Source organism: Scleropages formosus, chromosome 12 (genome assembly GCF_900964775.1).
Source record: "Scleropages formosus chromosome 12, fSclFor1.1, whole genome shotgun sequence".
Lineage (NCBI taxonomy): Eukaryota > Metazoa > Chordata > Actinopteri > Osteoglossiformes > Osteoglossidae > Scleropages > Scleropages formosus.
In genome coordinates, this window is record NC_041817.1 from 12524942 (window position 1) to 12544566 (window position 19625).

A 19625-nucleotide genomic window follows, 5' to 3' on the forward strand; every position below is an offset into this window, starting at 1 on the left:
ATTTGCGCGTTACGTGTTTTGCTCCGTTGTGTTCAATAATCCATAGTTTTGCAGTCTTGGAGACTCCGCTAATAATTACATGTTTTGTAAATACAAAGTCAGTGGTTTGTGTCAACACAGGCTCATCTTATTTTGGACAAAGCTACTTTCTACTCCACTGTTTTATTTGTTTTTGGCCGTGTGAGAACCAAAGCAGAAGAAGACTAAGGTCATGAGGAGATGTGTGTGCCACCGCCAGTCTTTGAGTTGACCCTGCTTTAACAAATGGAATTTTTTTTTTTTTATTTCACACATATATTGACTGAAGTTAAACTATTTTTGCAAGTTGAGAATAGTATGTTCTTTCTTACCGCCTTTGCTGATGCCAGGTGTGACTTCTTGGAGGTGAACTCCAAGGTGTGGAGACAGTGAAGGATCATCACCAGTTGGTTTTTTTTTTCATTTGAAATGGGGGCGTCTTGACTGTGATTTTTTGACCCGAGAGCCCCGCTGCCTACGGGACAGTGCTGTTGTGGGCAGAAAAAGAAAAACCAAAACTAATTAATTGGATGATTATGTACCTCGTTTTGGACTACTAAACCATAAGAAATGCTGGGAATGCCATCTCTCTGTGTTCTTGGTGCCTACTATGATGGCATGTCTGCCACCTGGCATAATTCCAAATGGCCCACGCCACAGTCACAGGGTATACATGTAGGTCTTCTCCCCGACTGGGGTAATGTGAAGATTCGTGACTGAACAGGTGAGTGGATAAGAGGTTCTTCTGCCTCTCCACCTGTCTGTTACATTGCCAGTTACCCCGCAGACTCCTTCTCACAGCAATTAGGAGGGATGATATTTCTGCTGGCTAAGAGTGGAGCTCTGTAGCGGAGGTTGTGTCTGCACTTACACGGCCTGTTTCGGCTGTGGTCAGGAAAGCTCCGGAAGACAAGAGAAAGGGCAAACGGGCTGTCCGCTTCTGCTTGCTGTGTCCAGAGATGAAATATGATCATCTCGTCTCTGATCACAACTTCTTAGTGCAGCATCATAGCGGATGAGGCAAAGTGCATTCCGCAAACATGGAGTGAGTCCTACTGAAGTGGGCTGTTTCCTGGGTGTCCCGCCTTGAGGACTTCAACAGAGGGCCTCTAGTTCGTCTCAATTCATCGACCACTGTTCATTTTATTTCACGGTAGACAATTGTTAAATGAATGGATTTGGCAAATGCTTTTCTAAAAAGCGAAATGAATCCGAGCGAACAAAAGTGCATTTAACAACAGACCGGCGTGACTAAGAACCTTAGATGTAAAGCAAACGGACTGATTACGCTGTTTTGCTGGCACACGTTGCTCAAGTAGCTCTAGAAGTGACATTCGTGTCGCTCTGAGGAGACTGGGAGAAAAATGGGTTTGAAAGAGCTGTTGGGATACTTGAATTTAGAGAGGGATTCAGCAGTTTTGAGGGACAGCAGGAGTTTATTCCACCACATCAGGATAAAAAGACCTTTTTTCCTGCCCCTGACCTGTAGTACCCTTGTGGAACATATGTTTTGCTGATTTCTATAATAAATCAGCTTCCTGTCAGGCAAAGAGGAAGACAGTGGATTGGAATGAACATGCTTACGTTTATTCATTCACCAAAGGTCACGGCTTTGAATCCTGCCACCAGCTGTAGTACCCCTGAGCAAGGTATTTACCCTGAATTGCTTCAGTAAAATTACCCAGCTTCATAAATGGATAAATAATTGTAACTTAACACTGTAAGTTGCTTTGGAAAAAAGTGTCACCTAAATGAATAAATGTAAATGTCTGGTTGGCAAGACTTCACCATGCCTAGTGTCAAGGTGTCATACCCTGGAGTTCAGATCTCAGGCACAGGCTGCTTTGTTTAGCTGTTGAACTCTCCGCGTCATAAGACTTCCAGCTGGAAGTCCATCTTCGCCCGAGGCCGAGATGTCTTGAGTACTTGTTGGCGTTTCCTTCGGGGTCCCCTTCCGGTCCCAAGCCCGGATAAAGGAGGAGGGTTGGGCGTGGGGCTAGCGACCCCATCCCGTAAAAAACCCACACCGCTACAGAAACGCCAACAAGTACTCAAGCTGTTGAATTGGCAGAGTATAATGAGGGGGGAAAAAAACAATATGAAGTATGAAACCTTGCCATTTTAAAAAGTGCATTGTGTGTTTCTATGTAGTGATTAGAGCTGCCACCTTGTCCTCATAGGACTGAAGTTCGAATCCCACCTCCTGCTGTGGAGCAAGGTCCTTTCTCCAGATTGCTTCGGTAAAAGCAGTCCGGCTGTATAGATGAGAAAATTATTGTAAATCGCTTCAGAGAGGAGCGTCAGCTAAATAAATGCACGGTAATGTTAGTAGTCTGGTTTTCTCTTATAACTTGGAATTTGTGCAACTCTGTAAAGGATGAACTGTCATCTCCCTCAAGTGTTCCGACCCGCTGGCCGCGCTTGCGGAACAAATAATTTGTTTTCCTTTTTTCTCTGTGGAAGTGGAAGTTTAGACGTGTGTCGTGCTCTTGCTGTCATGCCCCGGGACAGTGACAGAAACCGGTCTTATCGCCGTTTGTCTGCAAGGAGTTCTAATCCCCAGGAGGATCGGGGGCACCATGAGAACAGGCTGACGTTGTGCCTGTGTATTGTTTAAAGGACCACAAAACAGACCTGTGGTAGAGTCCAGCATCTCTTCCCTGGGGACCGCTGAGGGGAACGTGGTGCGCTGCAAAACAGCTTGCCGAATGACTCACCGAATGCCCTCGTTTCGGGGGCGATGGCCACTTCGCTGACCGAGCAGGTCGTTGCCTTCGCGGACCGGCACGATTCTGCGTCGGGTTGTTGTCCTGGCTTCCTCTCCCAGAGACCACACTTTCCAGTTGCACCAGAAGTCAAAGTGTGAGTACACCTGGGCGGTACCCGTATGGGATGAACTGGACAGAAGAGTGAAGACAAAGCAACCCATGTGTTCTACATCTCTGGGAACTGCAGCAGAAGAGCTGAGGGGACGTGGTACCTCGTTTCCCTGCTCAGAATTGTTAACCGAGTGCCTTGTGAAAACAAACTGGTTTCCAAGAAGTGTAACGTTTAATTCAGATCATGAGTTGGATCACTTTACCTGTGAAAGTAGTATTGGGGGGGGGGGCAAGCTAGTAAATGACGGCAAACTGCTCTTCTGACCTGACGGTATCGTAAAGACAAATCAGTCTTGATTCGTGTCTCTGCTAACGCACAGGATTACCGATGTGGTTCAGCTTCATCCGCATAACCGGTGTGCAAGAGGTGGCTGGAGGTTGTTTGATTAAGGGGTTGTCTCTGGATCCAAAGGTCACGCGCTCGAAACCAGCCCACCGCTGTAGTACTCTCGGAGAAGATGCTAACCTTAAATTGCCCCAGTAAAATTATCCAGCTGTATAGATGGGTGAACAGTGGTCGGTAGCTTAACATTTTACGTCGCATTGGAGAAAAGCATCAGCTAAATGAATAAATAGCAATGTAATATTGCATTTCAGCATTTGATTGCGTGTGTGTGTGTGTGTGTGTGTGTGTGTGTGTGTGAGAGAGAGAGCGAGACAGAGAGAATGCTGCTAGACTCCTGACCCTCTTACCCTCCCTTTCACTTTCTCTTAGGTTAATAGAGGAGAGTTGCAGTTATTGCGACACATTTCGGGTGCCTGGATTGTTCCTCATTGCACCCTGCCCTAATTCTGCATGCTGTGGTCCCGCTTCCGTAGAGCCCACCATCCGAGTTGCGGGTCGTTGCTAGCTGCTGATCCAGAAGTGATTGCATGTTGGTCTTTACCCCTTTTTTTTGCCCTCTCACACATCACCAGAAAGTCTCTTCTTTGACTACCCTCTGACTGATAGGACCTGTGCCAGGGATCCCACTCGGTCTTGGCATACTCTACACGAATATCAGGAAGTTTTTGGCTTTGGATCAACCATCCAGTGTTTGTACAAACCTTTTAACCCTGGAAATAGAAGAAAAGTGGGAGAAGAGAGGAGGTTGTTGGGCCTGTCGCGCTAAAGAGTTGGGGAAATGGGCGTGCCCTTCTGTTTCTTTATTAGTCACCCATGTGGTGCAATGAATGCAACTCCCTCATTTACATATGTAGTCCCCAGATGGGTGAAACAAAAACACAAAGCTTTTTCCCTGTGCTGTGCTGTCTGGGAGCTCACTGGAACATGGCTTGTGTTGGTGCTGGAAGGTGGGAAATGTCTCGGCCGGGGGTCGTCATAGAGACATGCTAATTAGCCCTTCCGCCGTGGGAGAAAACGGCAGAATGCAGAGCGCGAACACGCTGGGAGAGGAATTTTTGCTTTTCCACGCCGGAGCTATGGAAACATGCTGACGGCTCCAGCGGCGACTCCGCTCTTGTGTGCTGTGGGAGAAATGACGGTTAAAGCTGAGGAAGCGCGTTTTGCCCCGTCTCTTGTCGCGTCGCCGCCCCGCACGATGCGGGGGGACGTATTTAAGGCCTTTCGGTACTTCATTCTGCGAAGACGGTCACGCGACCGGGTCACTGTGTCCTGAACCTCCGCTGGTGACTTTGGCTCCCTACCTCATTCTTAAATATTAACATAGCCTACTAGTTGTGCATCTTCTCCAAAGACGTAAAGCCGACAGCTGGCGTTTCCGATCCCGTCCGTGCCTCAGCTGTGATCCACCTGCCCTCTCGCACACCCGTGTTGCGTTGAACGTCATCTCTCGCTAGTGCTCGCTCATAAGCAAATATTTTAGATCCTGAGGTCATATTCAAGACCTTTTCGTTTTGTTTACTGCTCCTGCCGGTCTAATATGTTTCCATCCTAATGCTTCGTTAATGGATCCACGTGCCGTTCCCATCATTACGTACTGCGTTGTGGGAAGCTGCAGGTCCTCCTGCTTCTTCCCCATGTGGAGAAAAGAATTAAAGACTCAAATATTGGAAGCGGAAGCTTAGTGTTGCTGTTATGTTGTCCAAAACAGCTGAACCTTTTGGTTGCACACAGAGAATTGGCCATCGGTGACACGTTAACCCTTTCACTCCTTTTTGGAGCAGTGATGTGGGACTTGAAACAAGCGTTAAGTCCAAGACCAAGAGATGTTAAAAACACCGAGGCCTCCATGCGGTCGTGGACTGGGTGTCACGGTTGGGGCTGAGATGCTGTAGCTGACAACCCCTCTCGCCGTACAAGGCGTTCGTCTGCGTGTGCTGGGTGAGCGGAACTCTCGGGCCTCGTACTGAGAAAATAAGCCATGTTTACAGGATCTGGTCCCCAGATGGAAGGAGTGACTCCTTGAAGGCATGTGGGCTCCACCAGAGCAGAGGCCAATGAGGTGGAAGTGTAGGAGGGTGGCTGTGTGACAGCCAGTCTGCAGGTACATCGTGGCAGGATCAGAACTCTTACACTTGTCTGTTGCGTTCAGCTTGTCAGACGGTGTGTTTTCCAGCATCTGCGGTGGTTGAGCTGCCCACAGCCTGCAGAGCCGCACACCTAGGTGTGTGTGTGTGTGTGTGTGTGTCTGAGAGGGAGGGAGGGAGGCACGGAGGCTGACTGAGGAGCAGTGTTGAGTTGCAGAAAAATAAGTCCTTGGAAACATCTGACATCTGGTATTGGTTTCAGTGTGTTTGTTGAGGTGGGGGCTGCGTACGTGTCATTCGTTTCGCTCAGGGGTAGGTATGGCTTTCGAAGCCCATGACTTGCCTGCGACCATTGCAGTGTCCCCATACGTTTGACAGGAATGTGACCGTCTCGCACTGGTGGAGTGCGTTATTGCACCGTAACACAGGTGTATAGCCGTGCCGTAGCTGTAGGGCGAGGATGATCGGCGGCCTTGGGATTATTCACAGTCGGATGCCAAGGATTTGTGACCCCCCCCCGCAAGCTGAGATGCTGTTTTTTTGGAAGCCGTTGGGCTTAGACATCAGGTGGCGTAGCCAGAGTGTTTTCATCGTGGACTGGTATGTGCTCTTTGCTCAGGGCCCCGCTGCTTATTATTTGCATCATTTAGCAGACATTTTTTTAGAAAGATATTTGCTCTTTTTTACGCTTTAGCTAATTCTTATTAGACATGAGATCAAAATCCAGCCTGGTTGATGTTTCTTGGTTAGTTGTGAAATGTGGGGAGAACGACTGATTGAAATTCAAATGTGTATATACACTTGACTGCCCACGTGTCACCATCCCTCTTTCCTTTTTCTCATTTTCAGGGATTTAACTGTGGCCTCCAGCTGACCAATAAAACTATGGCTCAGTTCCCAACGGCTTTTGGAGGTAAGCAGCCTGTCGACACTGCTAATCTGTGACTTGGAGCTTCTTATCTTGCGTTGGCTCATGTAGGTTCATGGGAAACTTTCTACTGCCTGCACTTTTAGCTAGATACCTTATATATTGACTTGTCACCTTATCAACATAATTGGGACCAGAAGTCTGTTTGTAAATGGATTTGTTTGTAAATCTAAACTCACTTGTACCACCAAGTCGCCACACACACACAGTGTCTACAACCGCTTATCCCGAGCGGGATTGCGGTGAACCGGAGCCTAACCCGGCAACGCAGGGCATAAGGCCGGAGGGGGAGGGGACACACCCAGGACGGAACGCTAGTCCATCGCAAGGCACCCCAAGCAGGACTCAAATCCCAGACCCACCAGAGAGCAGGATCCGGCCAAACCCGCTGTGCCACCGTGCCCCCCCCCGACCAAGTCACCAATAAAAGCTTAATAATGATGTCTCTCATTTTGTTCACAGGTTAGAGTCAGCATAATAAATAAGATTTTTCTTATTTTTTGCAAAGATAAAATGAATTTAAAATTACTGAAATTAAAAAAATACATAATTTGTTCAACTTCCTTTTCAATGCGAATTGCTGTCAGATTCTTCATATAAACAATCAGCATGTGACACTTTCAACTTTGACAGTGTAGGTACATGATAAACGGTTAATACGGGTTTACGTTTCAAGATTTTATTTACAGATTACATTCTATAATAACTATATAGAGGCTATTTTGTAATAACTATGACCTGTGTAATAATGTTATAGCTATAATAAAAATTTTTTTTGTAAGACTTATTTTAACTTGAAGCCACATCAAAGTGAAACCTTGTTTAAAATGACTCCACCAAAACATTGTATCCACAAACTGTGATTCAGTGCAGTGTTGATCGATTCATTTCATTAAAATGTGCAATATTCCTCCTCTTGTTATTGATCACCTACACTCAGGAACACCAGACACCAGCTGTAAGCATCACGATGGGAAGCCGAATTAAGTCCGTCTCACATTCTTGCTCGGCTTGAGTGCGTTTTACCGTCAGCTAGCAGCTGAGCACGTTAATAATGGTAGTTTTCCCTGCACATCATGCGGAAATGATAAAAAATGGCTGGGAAGAAATTTTTTTTTTTTTAAATTTTATTTTATTTTATTTAAAGGTGTCTCACATAGGATGATTACCCTTACATTAATGACAAGGAGAAAATCTCAATGTTGTCGTGTAAATCCGAAGTTCTCTCTGCGAATATGTGGATGAAGGAGGTGTTCAGCTTTATTCTGTGTGGGGGGGAAAAAAATGAACATTTGATCTGCATGATAATTCCAAAGGAATTCTGCAATGTCTGGACACCCTTCTGGAACTTGTTAGCTGTGATCACACCTATGCAGTACTGTAACCTTTTGACCTTGTGTAATGTATGTGGATGTATTTGCAGTTCCTTGGTGTACTGTTTCTGTCGCTGTGCTGTTATTCAAAATAAATAAAGGAACGGGAAATGTGCATAGCTCTTGAAAATTTGTAACTCTTTTGTGTTCGTAACAAAGTCCCGGGATCAGGCGGTTAATGTTCCGTATTGAATGAATAATTTCGGCAGGTTTAGTCTATCTCAACAGAGGGTCCGTCCATATTGTCAAGAACTGCTCGCTGCTGATATTCAACTGAATTTTTTTTTTTTCTTCTCAAGTTACGGCACTGAAGTTTCACTTGCATAGAGCAGACCTGAAATCTGCAGGTGGCAGACGAGTTACAGGCGCTGCTTTTGTTTTTAAAAACTTTCCTCCTCTGTGCGCTTGTCTGCCTCTCCTTGGGGGACATTTCTTCCTGTCTTTAGAAACACAGCAAGTAGGAAGTGGTAAGTGCCACTCCAAGGTTACTTCTTCACATTACCTGTCCCTAGGTGTGCAGCCATCTCATTGTCCATTTACACTTCTCCAGTCTTCGGTTCCTTCCCTTCCTGCATGAAGTTAGTGTGGCACCATCTTATTGCGAGCAGTTTACGTTTTTAATGTAATCATTTTACTGCTCAGTCAGGTACACAATCATTTGTCACCCGGGTAAACTATGAATGGTGGGGAAGAATTAATGAGGGGGCGTAGTGCCGTGGTCTGGCACTGACCATCTGAGGATTTTCCATAAACCCCGTTGCACTGGGACAATATTGGCGACTTTTAGTCTTCACCCTGATGCTGCCCTGTCTGTTAGCTTGAGCGTTGCTGTAAAGTCGTAGACGAGGTCTTGGCCCCGTGATCTTCTGAGCTTCCACTCTATGCAATGGGACCTGTTGAATCACTGCAAGTGAACGTGTTGTACCTGTGAAACCAGGATGGCCATCCGGTGGATCGTCACACTATTCCATCTCAGAAGGACCAAAAGTTACACGAGGCACCAACCTTGACCCCTGGAGGAATGGTCAACCCTACAGAGTTTGCTTTGTGCTTCAAGGAAAGACTCTTAAACCCACCCTTTTAGGCTGCACTTTAACCATGTCAATAATGAAGACTTTTGTCTCGTGTGCTTTTGTGTACTCTGAGCACTTTGTATGCAAGCTTCAAGGAATTGTAACATCAGTACCCAGTTTCAGCTTTTGCTGTAGTACCAATAAACAAGATACTTATCCTGAATTGCTTCAGTAAAAATAGATAAATAAGCCAAATACTGTCAGATGTGTTGGGTAAAAGTACTAGTAGAACAGGAAATTAATAAAGACATTGAATGGACTTTTTTGTATACCTTAGAATGAATGTTATGATGTAAAGGTACACTAAATTTACTGTACATACTGAGTTCTGTTTTATGGATTTAATGTACCGGTTTGTATTTAACCTGTCATTTGCTGTGGATAAATATAAATAATCAGTATCTTAACAAGGTTGTGTGCCATAATGAGACAAACAGTCATGTGCAGTAGCATAGCAAGCACTTTTTAACCACATTAACATGCACGGATCGCTGACAGTGTCACTCCGGATCTGTTTTTTAACTGTGCCATGTCCCTCCCTGGTTCTCTTGTTTCATTTTCTCTGGCTTCCCCTTTAACTCTTACCACACTTTTCTTCCCCCCACCTCATTAGTTCCCTCTCTTTCGGTGTGTCTCAGGAGGCCTAGATGCCTGGGTCATCTCCTTGGAGGAGCGGGCCAAACATGACCAGCAGTTCCACAGCCTAGCGCCCAGCCCTGCTGGCTTCATCACTGGTCAGTGTGCACAGGTGGTGTGTGTGTGTGTGTGTGTGTGTGTGTGTGTGTGTGTGTGTGTGTGTGTGTGTGTATGTGGAGGGGGGAGGGTTGGCTTACTGCATCCAGCTCCCTGAAGGACTTGACACCTACCGTACATGTGACCCTCTGGTCGATGGGGTGGCTGAAGAGGAGCTGAGTCTCATTTCCCGGTCCAGTGCAGTAGTGGGAGTCCATGGCTGCAGGCTTCGTCACTGCTCATTGAAGTAGGGTGTCCTAGCCAACCGAATGTCCATTTCTGGTTTCTTTTCACAAGCGTCGGGAATTTATAAAGACGAAAACACTTCCCTGTAAGAATAGAGTATTTCTCTCATCGAGCACAGATGGGGGCTTTGTTCGGAGATGAAGTAACTTAGCTATAGAGTTGCAGGGACTGGAGACTGCAGGTCTATTTGAGGGATTTTTGAAGTAGAAAGGCCTTTTGTGCAGAATGGAAAGCTGATTTATACAAAGTTTCTACTGTATCCTTGCCTGGTTTAATGTCTCCCCTTGCCGATGCTCCACTCTGTCCCCGTTGGGACAGTTTTGGCAGCGGCTCGAACCGGCTTCACCTTCCATCTTCGCACCTGTGACACCTGTTCATTGGACAAAAAGTCTTTTTCTGATAGGAATGCAGAGCGATGCGCTCAGTGTCGCTCCGGTCATTGTCTGTCCGTACAGAGTTCCACGCGTGTATTTTGTCAAACTTTCTTTGCTTTTCTCCTTTTTTTTTTTTTTTTTTTTCTTCAGGTGACCAGGCCAAGAACTTCTTCCTGCAGTCTGGCCTGCCCCCACCGGTACTTGCACAGATATGGTAAGAGACTACCTCAGCAAGTCATCACTAATATTATAATGAACGGTAGCGTGAGACTAACACATTTTACATGCAAGAGGCCTTTCGGGAGAGGAAAAGTGTGGCTCCCCTTCATGCTCCATAATAGCTGTAGGTTAAAATGTATGATGGGCTGCTTGGAACTTTACACCATTTGTAATGTGGTGATTGGGTTTGAAATTCAGTAATGAGGCAGAACCATTTCCTCACATAGCTCTACTACCTTGTGTCAATGTTGTGCAACATTGTAATGTAGCTCTGAAAGGGTTAATATTCTGGAAAGGTTTATTGAGAGAGACTTCTTTGGACTAGAAGTTCTTTTAGACACATCCTTTGTGGCTCATGGGTAATGTACTGTTTGTACTGTATGGGTGTATGGGACAGCTGGTATTGTAGTGATTAGAGCTGCTGCCTTTGGACCCAAAGGTCGCAGGTTCGATCCCACCTCCAGCTGTAGTGTCCTTGAGCCAGGTACTTACCCTAAAATTGCTCCAGTAAAATAATCCAGCTGTACAAATGGGTAAATAATTGGAAATACCTTCACATTATAAGTCGCGCTGGAAAAAATTGTCAGCTAAATGAGTAAATGTAAATGTGTGTGGTCTATTGGCCGATAGAGGTGTAACTGCCCTACAGACACACTACCTATAAAACTGGATGTTTAAAATATAATGATGTTCAGTAAAGTACTAATTGCTGACTTTATTGATCAGGTTTGCAACTTGCTATGACACCGGAGCCATCAATCATACGTCTTTAGTTTGTTGGCGGTATTGATCCGGGTCATGACTGCTAGGTAGCAATTCATGGAGTTGACCTGTCATGTTCAGATGGTATGGAACCTGTGTCAGCCTCTAACTTATCTTTCTGAGATGACATTATCTTTACTCTTATTCTCATGCTTGTGCATTCCTTTCAGCTGTATGAAGCATTTCATTCTCTTGCTTCTGGGGTAGAGTTTGTGTGACTCGCACCACTATTTCTGAGCGTGTCTGTTTTTGCTCTTGTTTTCGAATTTCCCGTCCTCCCCCACCTCGTACTCTGAGCAGGGCTCTGGCTGACATGAACAATGACGGGAAGATGGACATGCACGAATTCTCCATTGCCATGAAGTTGATCAAGCTAAAGCTTCAGGGTCACAACCTGCCCCTCTCGCTGCCCCCTGCCATGAAGCAGCCTCCCGTCCCATTGCCCCCAGCACCTGCCTTTGGTAAGCTCTTGGGGAGAAGGGATGGCCTTGCACAAACAGACACAGTATGGACACAGTAGGACACATTTAAGTGGCACAATGCAAGTGTTTTGTTTTTTCCCTTTTCATTTTTGTTTGGCTACCTTAACGTTGTAAGTCGCTTTAGACAAGTGTCAGTTAAATGAATAAATGTAAATGTTCAGTCGTTGCTTGTGAAAGTGCAATGAAAATTATTAAAATTCCCTTTTTTCAGGTATGCCAGGTGTTACTGGAATGCCGAGTCTCCCAGGTTTGCCCCCTGTGCCCCTGGCCCCCCTGCCTGGGCTGGGGATGTCCCCTCCTCTCGTGTCGTCAGTGCCCCCACCCGTGCCCCCCATGGCCAACGGAGCACCTCCCATGATCCAGCCTCTCCCTGCCTTCACTCACCCTGGTGAGGCCTGGTCTTTCCCCAGCGCTGCTTCATGTTCACCACACCACCACGAACTTAACTGTTGAATTTGCCATTACTTGGATACGACCAGATTAAATTTGTTTTACATTTATTTATTTAGCAGGCGCTTTTTTCCAAAGCAACTTCCAGTGAGCTCTATAGTTTTATCAGCCCACACACTTTATTCACCGTGGTGACTTACACTGCTAGATACACTACTTACAATGAGTTGCTCATCCATACATCAGTGGAACACACTCTCTCTGTCATTCGCACACTATGGGGAACCTGAACAGCATGTCTTTGGACTGTGGGAGGAAACCCACGCAGACACGGGGAGAACATGCCAACGCTACACAAACTAAGCAGGGATCGAACATTTTAATAAACGTCATTTCAAGTGTGTTTACTAAGATTAAGGGACTCTGTAATAACTTGACTCTATAATATGTCCTCCTGCTGTCAAGGTGATGCTAACCACTCATTGCCCAAGTGATACTGAGCTGTTGGTGCTACTACGTTTTATTCACCCACACTCTTTTGTGCTTGTGTAAGCGTGATCATTTCTATTTCCATGCGATTCCCGTGCCTTCTGTCTCCACGTGATGTGTGTATGCTGCTGCGGCCTCATTTCAATCTGTATCAAAATCACAGGAGCGCGTTTCCATGAACTGCACCAGCTGTAAATGTCTTTCCCCTTTAGGTACAGCACTGAACAAAAGCTCCTCCTTCAACCGCTCCAGTGCTAAACTCCAGAAAGGACAGTCCTTCGACTCAGCCAGGTGAGCCGCGTCATCGCACACCTGCAAAGGGAGCAGGTTCATTGCGCAGCTCGCACTGGATGAAGAAGCAGAATGGGCAGGGATGTGGTACAGCGGGATGTCCAGAGCAGTCTTACTGGCCACCACTGCCCCCAAGCCCAGGGTTTACCGTCAGTTCCCTGTATGTGCAGTTACAGTTACAGCCCCCCGCGGCTCACCGACGGCGCATGCACAGGCCTGGTTTCAGTACCAGCCGTATTTGCCGCAGTCGCTTCCTCTCAAGATTCACCGATAGTACATGTGGTAAGCGTTGCGCGTGAAAGTCGCATATGCACGGTGGGCGTGTCACTTCCTGCATGTTCTTGAGAAAAGGGAAACGCTCCAATCAGATGCTGTAACATGGATGGGTTTGTGTGGACACCCGCTTTCGATGTCCGCTTCCTTCTGTAAGTTTGTACTTTTTGTCCGCTGTCTTTTTACCCAAGCGACACGATTGCAGTCGTCCGGTTTTTTCCCTCGACTCCGATGAACCGATGTCGCGATCGCGCTGTGCTGCTTGATTACGTGTCCGAGTGAGAAGTGAGATCCTGTGCAAGTGTGTGTCCCCGCCGGCAAAGCGAGACGTAATGTGTGGCGTGAGGTGAGCTGCTGTCCGCACAAAGAGCAAACGGCTCAGCGGCTTCCGTGGAGCGCGGAGTGCGACATTCCAAGGAAATGCACATGAAATGGATTGAACAGACTGCATTTCTGAAGTGATGCTGCTGAATTGGGGTTTGTCCTGTTTGCACGTGGCAGTTGGAACTGTTTTCTTCCTCAAACACAGAAAGTAAAAACAAATTGTTCGTATGTTAATCTGTACAGATATATGTGCATAATTAAAGGGACATTTGTCCAGATGTGAAACAGCTGCGAAGACGGTGAGGACCATCCGAGGCCTTCAGATAGGAGGAAGCCGTGTAAACATTGCTGATGGTTCGGGTTCGAGAGTGCGCGTTGCTTCGCTGAGCCGTGCGTCTCTGTGCTCTCCCCTCCCCAGCGCCTCAACGGCTCCCCCTGCCGACTGGGCCGTGCCGCAGTCCTCGCGCCTCAAGTACCGGCAGCTCTTCAACAGCCACGATAAAATGATGAGTGGCTACCTGACAGGTACCGCTACGCCCGAGTTTCCGTTGCTCCCTTTTTCATACAAAATATCAGAGTGCGGTGTTCGTTCCTCCCCTGTTATCGTAATGTATATTTGCATTTGAAAAATGTCATCATTAAACGTTGCCCTTTTTGCTTCGTTACAGCATCAGTTGATCCAGCGTTAGTGCGGCTTATAATGCTCTTGGCTCGTAATGAATTTGCTGCCAGATTTAGCAACGTTTTTGGATTTTCAGCCCTAGATTATTCTCTTCTCCGCTGCGTTACGGGAATACGATTAAAGAGTTGAGAAGTCGCTTTGAAATGTAATGCTGCAGAGGAGGAACCAAGTGGAGAGAGAGAGATACCTTTTTAAAGTCCTTTCTTAACACTGAGCAGCAGCTGAGGAGCTGAAGGTGTGGAAATTCATCTGACATCTTGAAGTAGACCTGTGCTGTCTGTTGCCACCACGCCGTGTGACCGGCGAATGTTACCGTTTCTTCCGTTAATGTCGCATCGGTGGGTTCCATTACCCAGCAAGGAGAAGCTCCTGGAGCACAGGAATCATGGGAACATTTGAGTCAGTCCCTACAGCAACTTCTTCCTAGGCAGCGTCCTGGAATCTGACGACATTCTCACATTCTGCACATTTAGGTTGGCTTTTCATCGGGTCGGCTTGTCGTTGGAACGCGCTCAAATTAACCATTGCGACGGGCGCGAAGTCCAACGTATAGTCGCCGAACCAGATGGAATGCAAAGCAGTGGGTGAACGGGGGCAGGCTTACGGTCCAAAGTCCGTCCGGAATTGCTTCAGTTGGCAATGAAAATTAACTAAGTTTTTTCTTCCTTTTAGGACCGCAAGCTAGAACAATTCTGATGCAAAGTAGTTTACCACAAGCCCAGCTGGCGACAATATGGTGAGATATACAGTATAAATGAGATATGACGTTTTCACTGCATATGAAGAAATTACCCCTCTGGCTGAAATGAACCAAATGCTCATGGTAAAAGTTTCAATCTCAGCATTCCAAATCTGCTGTCCTGAGCCCAGCTCCGCACAGCCAGCCCGAGCGCCCTGCTGGTTTGTAGCCTTGTTTGAGCTTAAACATCTTTGTTTTGGTTCACTGCTCCACAGGAATTTGTCAGACATTGATCAGGATGGTAAGCTGACAGCGGAAGAGTTCATTCTGGCTATGCATCTGATCGATATGGCTATGTCAGGCCTGCCGCTGCCTCCCAGCCTGCCTCCTGACTTCATCCCCCCTACCTTCAGGTGCGCTGACTCTTTCGTACCCTTTGTCGTCTCTGATAGCAGCGAGTCCGGTCCTCCTGTCTTCCACTAGATATGTTAGAAGTGTTGCTGTGGCCTTCCAACAGGAGGGGTCGCTCAGGCAGCGGGATTGCCGTGGCCAGCCTGCACATACCCGACCAGCGTGGACCGGAGGAGCCGGAGGAGGAGGATCAGCAGAGCGCTGACAGGAAGCTGCCAGGTCAGGGGTCACCGAGGTTTCTCGATCGTTGTGTCGTTCCGCACATGCAAGTCGCATCACGCGCTCACGTGCTCGACCCCTTCTCCCTCGCAGTAACGTTTGAAGACAAGAAGCGGGAGAACTTTGAGCGGGGCAGTCTGGAGCTGGAGAAGCGGCGGCAGGCCCTCCTGGAGCAGCAGCGCAAAGAGCAGGAGCGCCTGGCAGCTCTGGAGCGGCAGGAGCAGGAGCGGCGGGAGCGGGAGCGCCAAGAGCAGGAGAGGCGCAGGCAGCAGGAGCTGGAGAAGCAGCTGGAGAAGCAGCGTGAACTGGAGAGGCAGCGAGAGGAGGAGAGGCGCAAGGAGATAGAGAGAAGGGAGGTGAGGGAGGTTTAGATTGAGTGCGTGTGGCTGTTTGTGCGTGCCACGCAGGATGCCCCGTACGGTTCTGTTCCTCCATGGCTGTGCCCTGTTCTGAAGGCGGCCAAGCGGGAGCAGGAGCGACAGCGGCAGCTAGAGTGGGAGCGTGCTCGGCGCCAGGAGCTGCTCACGCACCGGAACCGGCAGCAGGAGGACATGGTGCTGCTCAAGGCCAGGAAGAAGACCTTGGAGTTTGAGCTGGAGGCGCTGGTAAGCATGCGCGGCCTGCCGGGAGTTTCTGAGAGCGACTGAAAAGGGAATAAAGACCCCTGGGTGCAATCTGGAGTCCTGGGGAATTGCTTTGATGTAAAGACCCCAAAGCGTTAGCGCACCAGAAGCTTCCGAAACACTCGGAGAGATCGAGATTCTCCGAGGAGGGGTTATTCTAAGTTTTGCAGTAACGGCCAACCATTTCTCACTTGATGGTCCCCGTCCTGTAGAATGACAAGAAACAGCAGCTGGAGGGAAAGCTGCAGGACATCAGGTTCCGCCTGTCTGCCCAGCGGCACGAGATTGAGAGCACGAACAAGGCCCGGGAGCTGCGCATCGCTGAGATCACAAACCTGCAGCAACAACTCCAGGTACGGCGGCAGCGCCGGGGGTCCGCCGGTAGCCCTGCAGCGCGGCGCCGTGCTCTCTCAGACTTCTGATCTGGTGCTGTGCGTCTCCAGGAATCCCAGCAGTGGCTGGGTCGTCTTATCCCAGAGAAGCAGTGTCTGAACGAGCAGCTGAAGCAGGTGCAGCAGAACAGCCTCCACAGTAAGTCGTGTTATCGGGGGGACACTCGGGTCGCACCACCCCTATGTTTCTGTGACTCGCTGAGGTTCTGGTTTTGGTCCCCTGTTCTCGTTACCCCCCAACCCCCACCCCCACCACCACCGTTTCAATGCTGCTCAGGGGACACACTGGCGAGCCTGCGCAAAGCCCTGGAGGCAAAGGAATCCACCCGACAGAAGCTTAGAGAGCAGCTGGACGTAGTAGAGAAAGAGACCCGCTCCAAACTGCTGGAGATCGACATGTTCAACAACCAGCTTAAGGTAGGTCCCCCGGGGTGCTGAGGTGCGATGAGGTGGAGAGACGGGCAGACGGGCACTTGGAACAAAAGGAGGGAGGCGCACATGGGAAAGGAGAGGAGGACAGAAGCGGACAGTGCTCTTGTCTCTTAGAACGAAGAAAGGGAGGTGGAGGTAGAGGACGATGGCTCTACTGCGGATGGAAATGCTGAGTGAAAACATGGAACTTTTTGGCAGCACAGGCTTGGAGGGTATGGATTCTGATCCTAATTTCCATACCCTGGAGGCAAGCATTAACTCACTGCAAAAAGACAGCAAAGGGAACTGCTGTTTAGAGGAGGACAAGTCGCTGAATGGACGCGCACACAAAATGTGTGGCTGATTTTTTTTTTAGGTAAGCAGCGAGCTTGGCATTTTTTTTTTTTTTTTAACCTTATGTTTTTATATGAATGTTTTGCCGCCACTTGAGGTGGCACCATCAAAAAATGGGGGAAGAGGGTTTGCGAACAGGGTCCTTGTATGTAGCCTGTTATCAGGTGGCCGTAGTAGGTGGACAGTCATGACTGGTCGATGGGTTTGCCGCTGACCTTTTTGGGTTCCCTGATGTTTCGCTTCTATTCTAAGCGTTGGATTCAAGGAAAGCAGCAGAGCAAAGCAAATCTTCACCTCTTTCACCCCTAAAAGAACTGGAGGCTTTTCTTTTGAAAGAATTGTTCAATATCCCTCTACACGCAGTTTGGGATTTGCATGGCGGTATTCCTAGAAGGAGCGAAGCTGTTCCGAAGGCAACGGGTGGCCCTGCTTCTTGATATTAGTATTTTGTTACGTTTTTTGTGTTGTTTTGTCCATCCCTTGTATATAACTGTAAATAGTCCATCTAGGTATGATATACTTTATATGACAGAAATGCGCAAAATAATGAAATTATCCAGTGGAATAAAAAGTTAATGAATTAGGCGAACTCAAGGGTCGCGTTGTTAGTGAGATTATAAGTAAAATTATTGATGGTAGAATGTTCTCGAGAAAAAAAATGCTTAGTGCTGACCTGACAATGAAGCATGTCCGCATTTTGTTCGTGTGCGGTGTTCGAGTTATGAATCGAGGCCTGTGGAAGGGCGGTGGCTCCAAGGAGGGTAGAGTTGGAGCTGTCGCACTCCTGTTCTCTGTTCTCACCATGTTTCTGTCGCTCTGTCCCCCAACTGGCGGCGGTCCTTGGGCCCGTCCCGCCACCACGCCACCAGGCCCTGGGGCTGTTCTATCAGAGCCACACGGCCCGCGTTGAGAGGCTGTGCCTGGAGCTGCTGTGGCAGGAGAGTAGGGGGCACCAGGTAGCCGCCGTCAGGCAATCCGCGCCTCCCGGCTCTGCCGCTAGACCCCCCTCCCCCTTTGTTGTCGATGACTGTTTTTTGCTAAGCTAATCAAAGCCAAACCGAATGACGCAGGAGTTTGCTGAACTCACTGGCGGCGAGCTGTGACGCAGTAGGTAGAGTTACGGTGCGGACGGTGAGGGATCCAGGACGGTTGCCGGGTTCCAGGATGGAGGAGCGCCCGGGGCAAAACCTGGTGCTGGAGTTAAATTCCTTTCGAGAAACGCATCCGCGAAATGCAAGAATGTAAGCGTTGTGGGTTTCTGTCAACACCGTTTTAGGAAACGGACGAATTCATTCACCTTTATGTGCGGTACAATAGCGATACGTTCAGATGTCGAACTGCTGCTCTTACAGGACGTGTATCGTTTTTACTGCCTTGTGAGATGTAGTAAAAGCTGTGGTGTTTCTGAACCCTGACCTTTGACCCTGCGCCCTCTCTGTGTGTCTTGCAGCATGTGGGGCCAGTGGAGGAGGCACTGCTGCAATGTTTGTCTTCCCTCCTGAGCTGTTTGCAGCACTTGGGCTCCTACCTGCAGGTGTCCCTCACTGTCACGACTTTGAACCCCCAGCCGTGCGGCTCTGCCACCCCCCCGCCCCCGCCCCCGCCCCCGCCCCCCACCTGTGGCTCTCTTTGAAGGCTCTTTCAAAGCAAGCGGCACCCCTCTGCTTTGCGGTTTGCAGGCCGGCTGCAGAAAAACAGCCCCCCCCCCCCCCCCCCCCCCCACAGGCCCAACAGGGGGCGCCATAGCATTGCAGGCTGCACCGCTTAACATCGACCGGTCAAAGTGGCTTTATTGTCATTTCAACCATATACAGCTGGTACAGTATATAGTGAAATGAAACAACGTTCTTCCAGGACCATGGTGCTACATTAAAAAAAAAAAAAAAAAAGAAAATTCAGGTGATCCCGTCGCAAGTCGAAAATACATTTAATACGCCTAACGCGCACCTCCGTGTGACAGACTGCGAGATGCGGATCGCTGCCTTTGGCCAGAATCGCGAGAGAGTATCGCACCGCGTATCGCTTGCCGGCGAGAAAATCTAAATTCAAAATCTGAAGTGCGGTTTCTGTTGATTGTCTATCGCCAGCTCACCATCACGAAGTTGAAAAAATTGCAAGTCGAACAATCGTAAATCGGGGACCACCTGTATATTACAACGATATATTACAATATATACACACACACACATTTTCAGAACCGCTTGTCCCATACAGGGTCGCAGGGAACCGGAGCCAACCCGGTAACACAGGGCGTAGGGGACACACCCAGGACGGGACGCCAGTCCGTCGCAAGGCACCCCAAGCGGGACTCGAACCCCAGACCCACCGGAGAGCAGGACCCGGTCCAACCCACTGTGCCACCGCGCCCCCTACAATATATACAATGAAAGGCAATATATTACAATATAATAAATTCTGTAAAATGTGAACATAATTGCAAAGGGAGTGGAGCGGTGTTCAGCTGAGTGCGCTGATGCTATTCGTAGCATTTAATTCCTTCCGTTTCAGTCTTTACGGGCTATTTGCTTTTCCTCCGATCATTACCGAAATTCCAGGGTGTAGTTGAGAGTT

General features: G+C 48.3%; 1 protein-coding gene across 4 annotated transcripts in view; it reads left to right on the top strand.

Annotated features, from left to right (window-relative positions):
- Nucleotides 1–19625, top strand: part of itsn1 (intersectin 1 (SH3 domain protein)) — a 44664-nt gene that overhangs the window by 2637 nt on the left and 22402 nt on the right. For 3 of the 4 annotated variants that reach the window (XM_018758453.2, XM_018758461.2, XM_018758479.2), the window contains exons 2-16: nucleotides 6177–6240; nucleotides 9340–9435; nucleotides 10204–10267; nucleotides 11335–11495; nucleotides 11728–11904; nucleotides 12608–12686; nucleotides 13702–13808; nucleotides 14638–14701; nucleotides 14920–15057; nucleotides 15162–15274; nucleotides 15368–15630; nucleotides 15730–15879; nucleotides 16110–16250; nucleotides 16341–16428; nucleotides 16567–16706. In XM_018758453.2, coding sequence (XP_018613969.2) covers nucleotides 6213–6240; nucleotides 9340–9435; nucleotides 10204–10267; nucleotides 11335–11495; nucleotides 11728–11904; nucleotides 12608–12686; nucleotides 13702–13808; nucleotides 14638–14701; nucleotides 14920–15057; nucleotides 15162–15274; nucleotides 15368–15630; nucleotides 15730–15879; nucleotides 16110–16250; nucleotides 16341–16428; nucleotides 16567–16706 — 1809 coding nt within the window. In that variant the 5' untranslated portion in view covers nucleotides 6177–6212. Of the gene's footprint in view, nucleotides 1–6176; nucleotides 6241–9339; nucleotides 9436–10203; nucleotides 10268–11334; nucleotides 11496–11727; nucleotides 11905–12607; nucleotides 12687–13134; nucleotides 13306–13701; nucleotides 13809–14637; nucleotides 14702–14919; nucleotides 15058–15161; nucleotides 15275–15367; nucleotides 15631–15729; nucleotides 15880–16109; nucleotides 16251–16340; nucleotides 16429–16566; nucleotides 16707–19625 lie in introns of those variants that run through there. The other variant, XM_018758470.2, reaches the window with a different exon arrangement.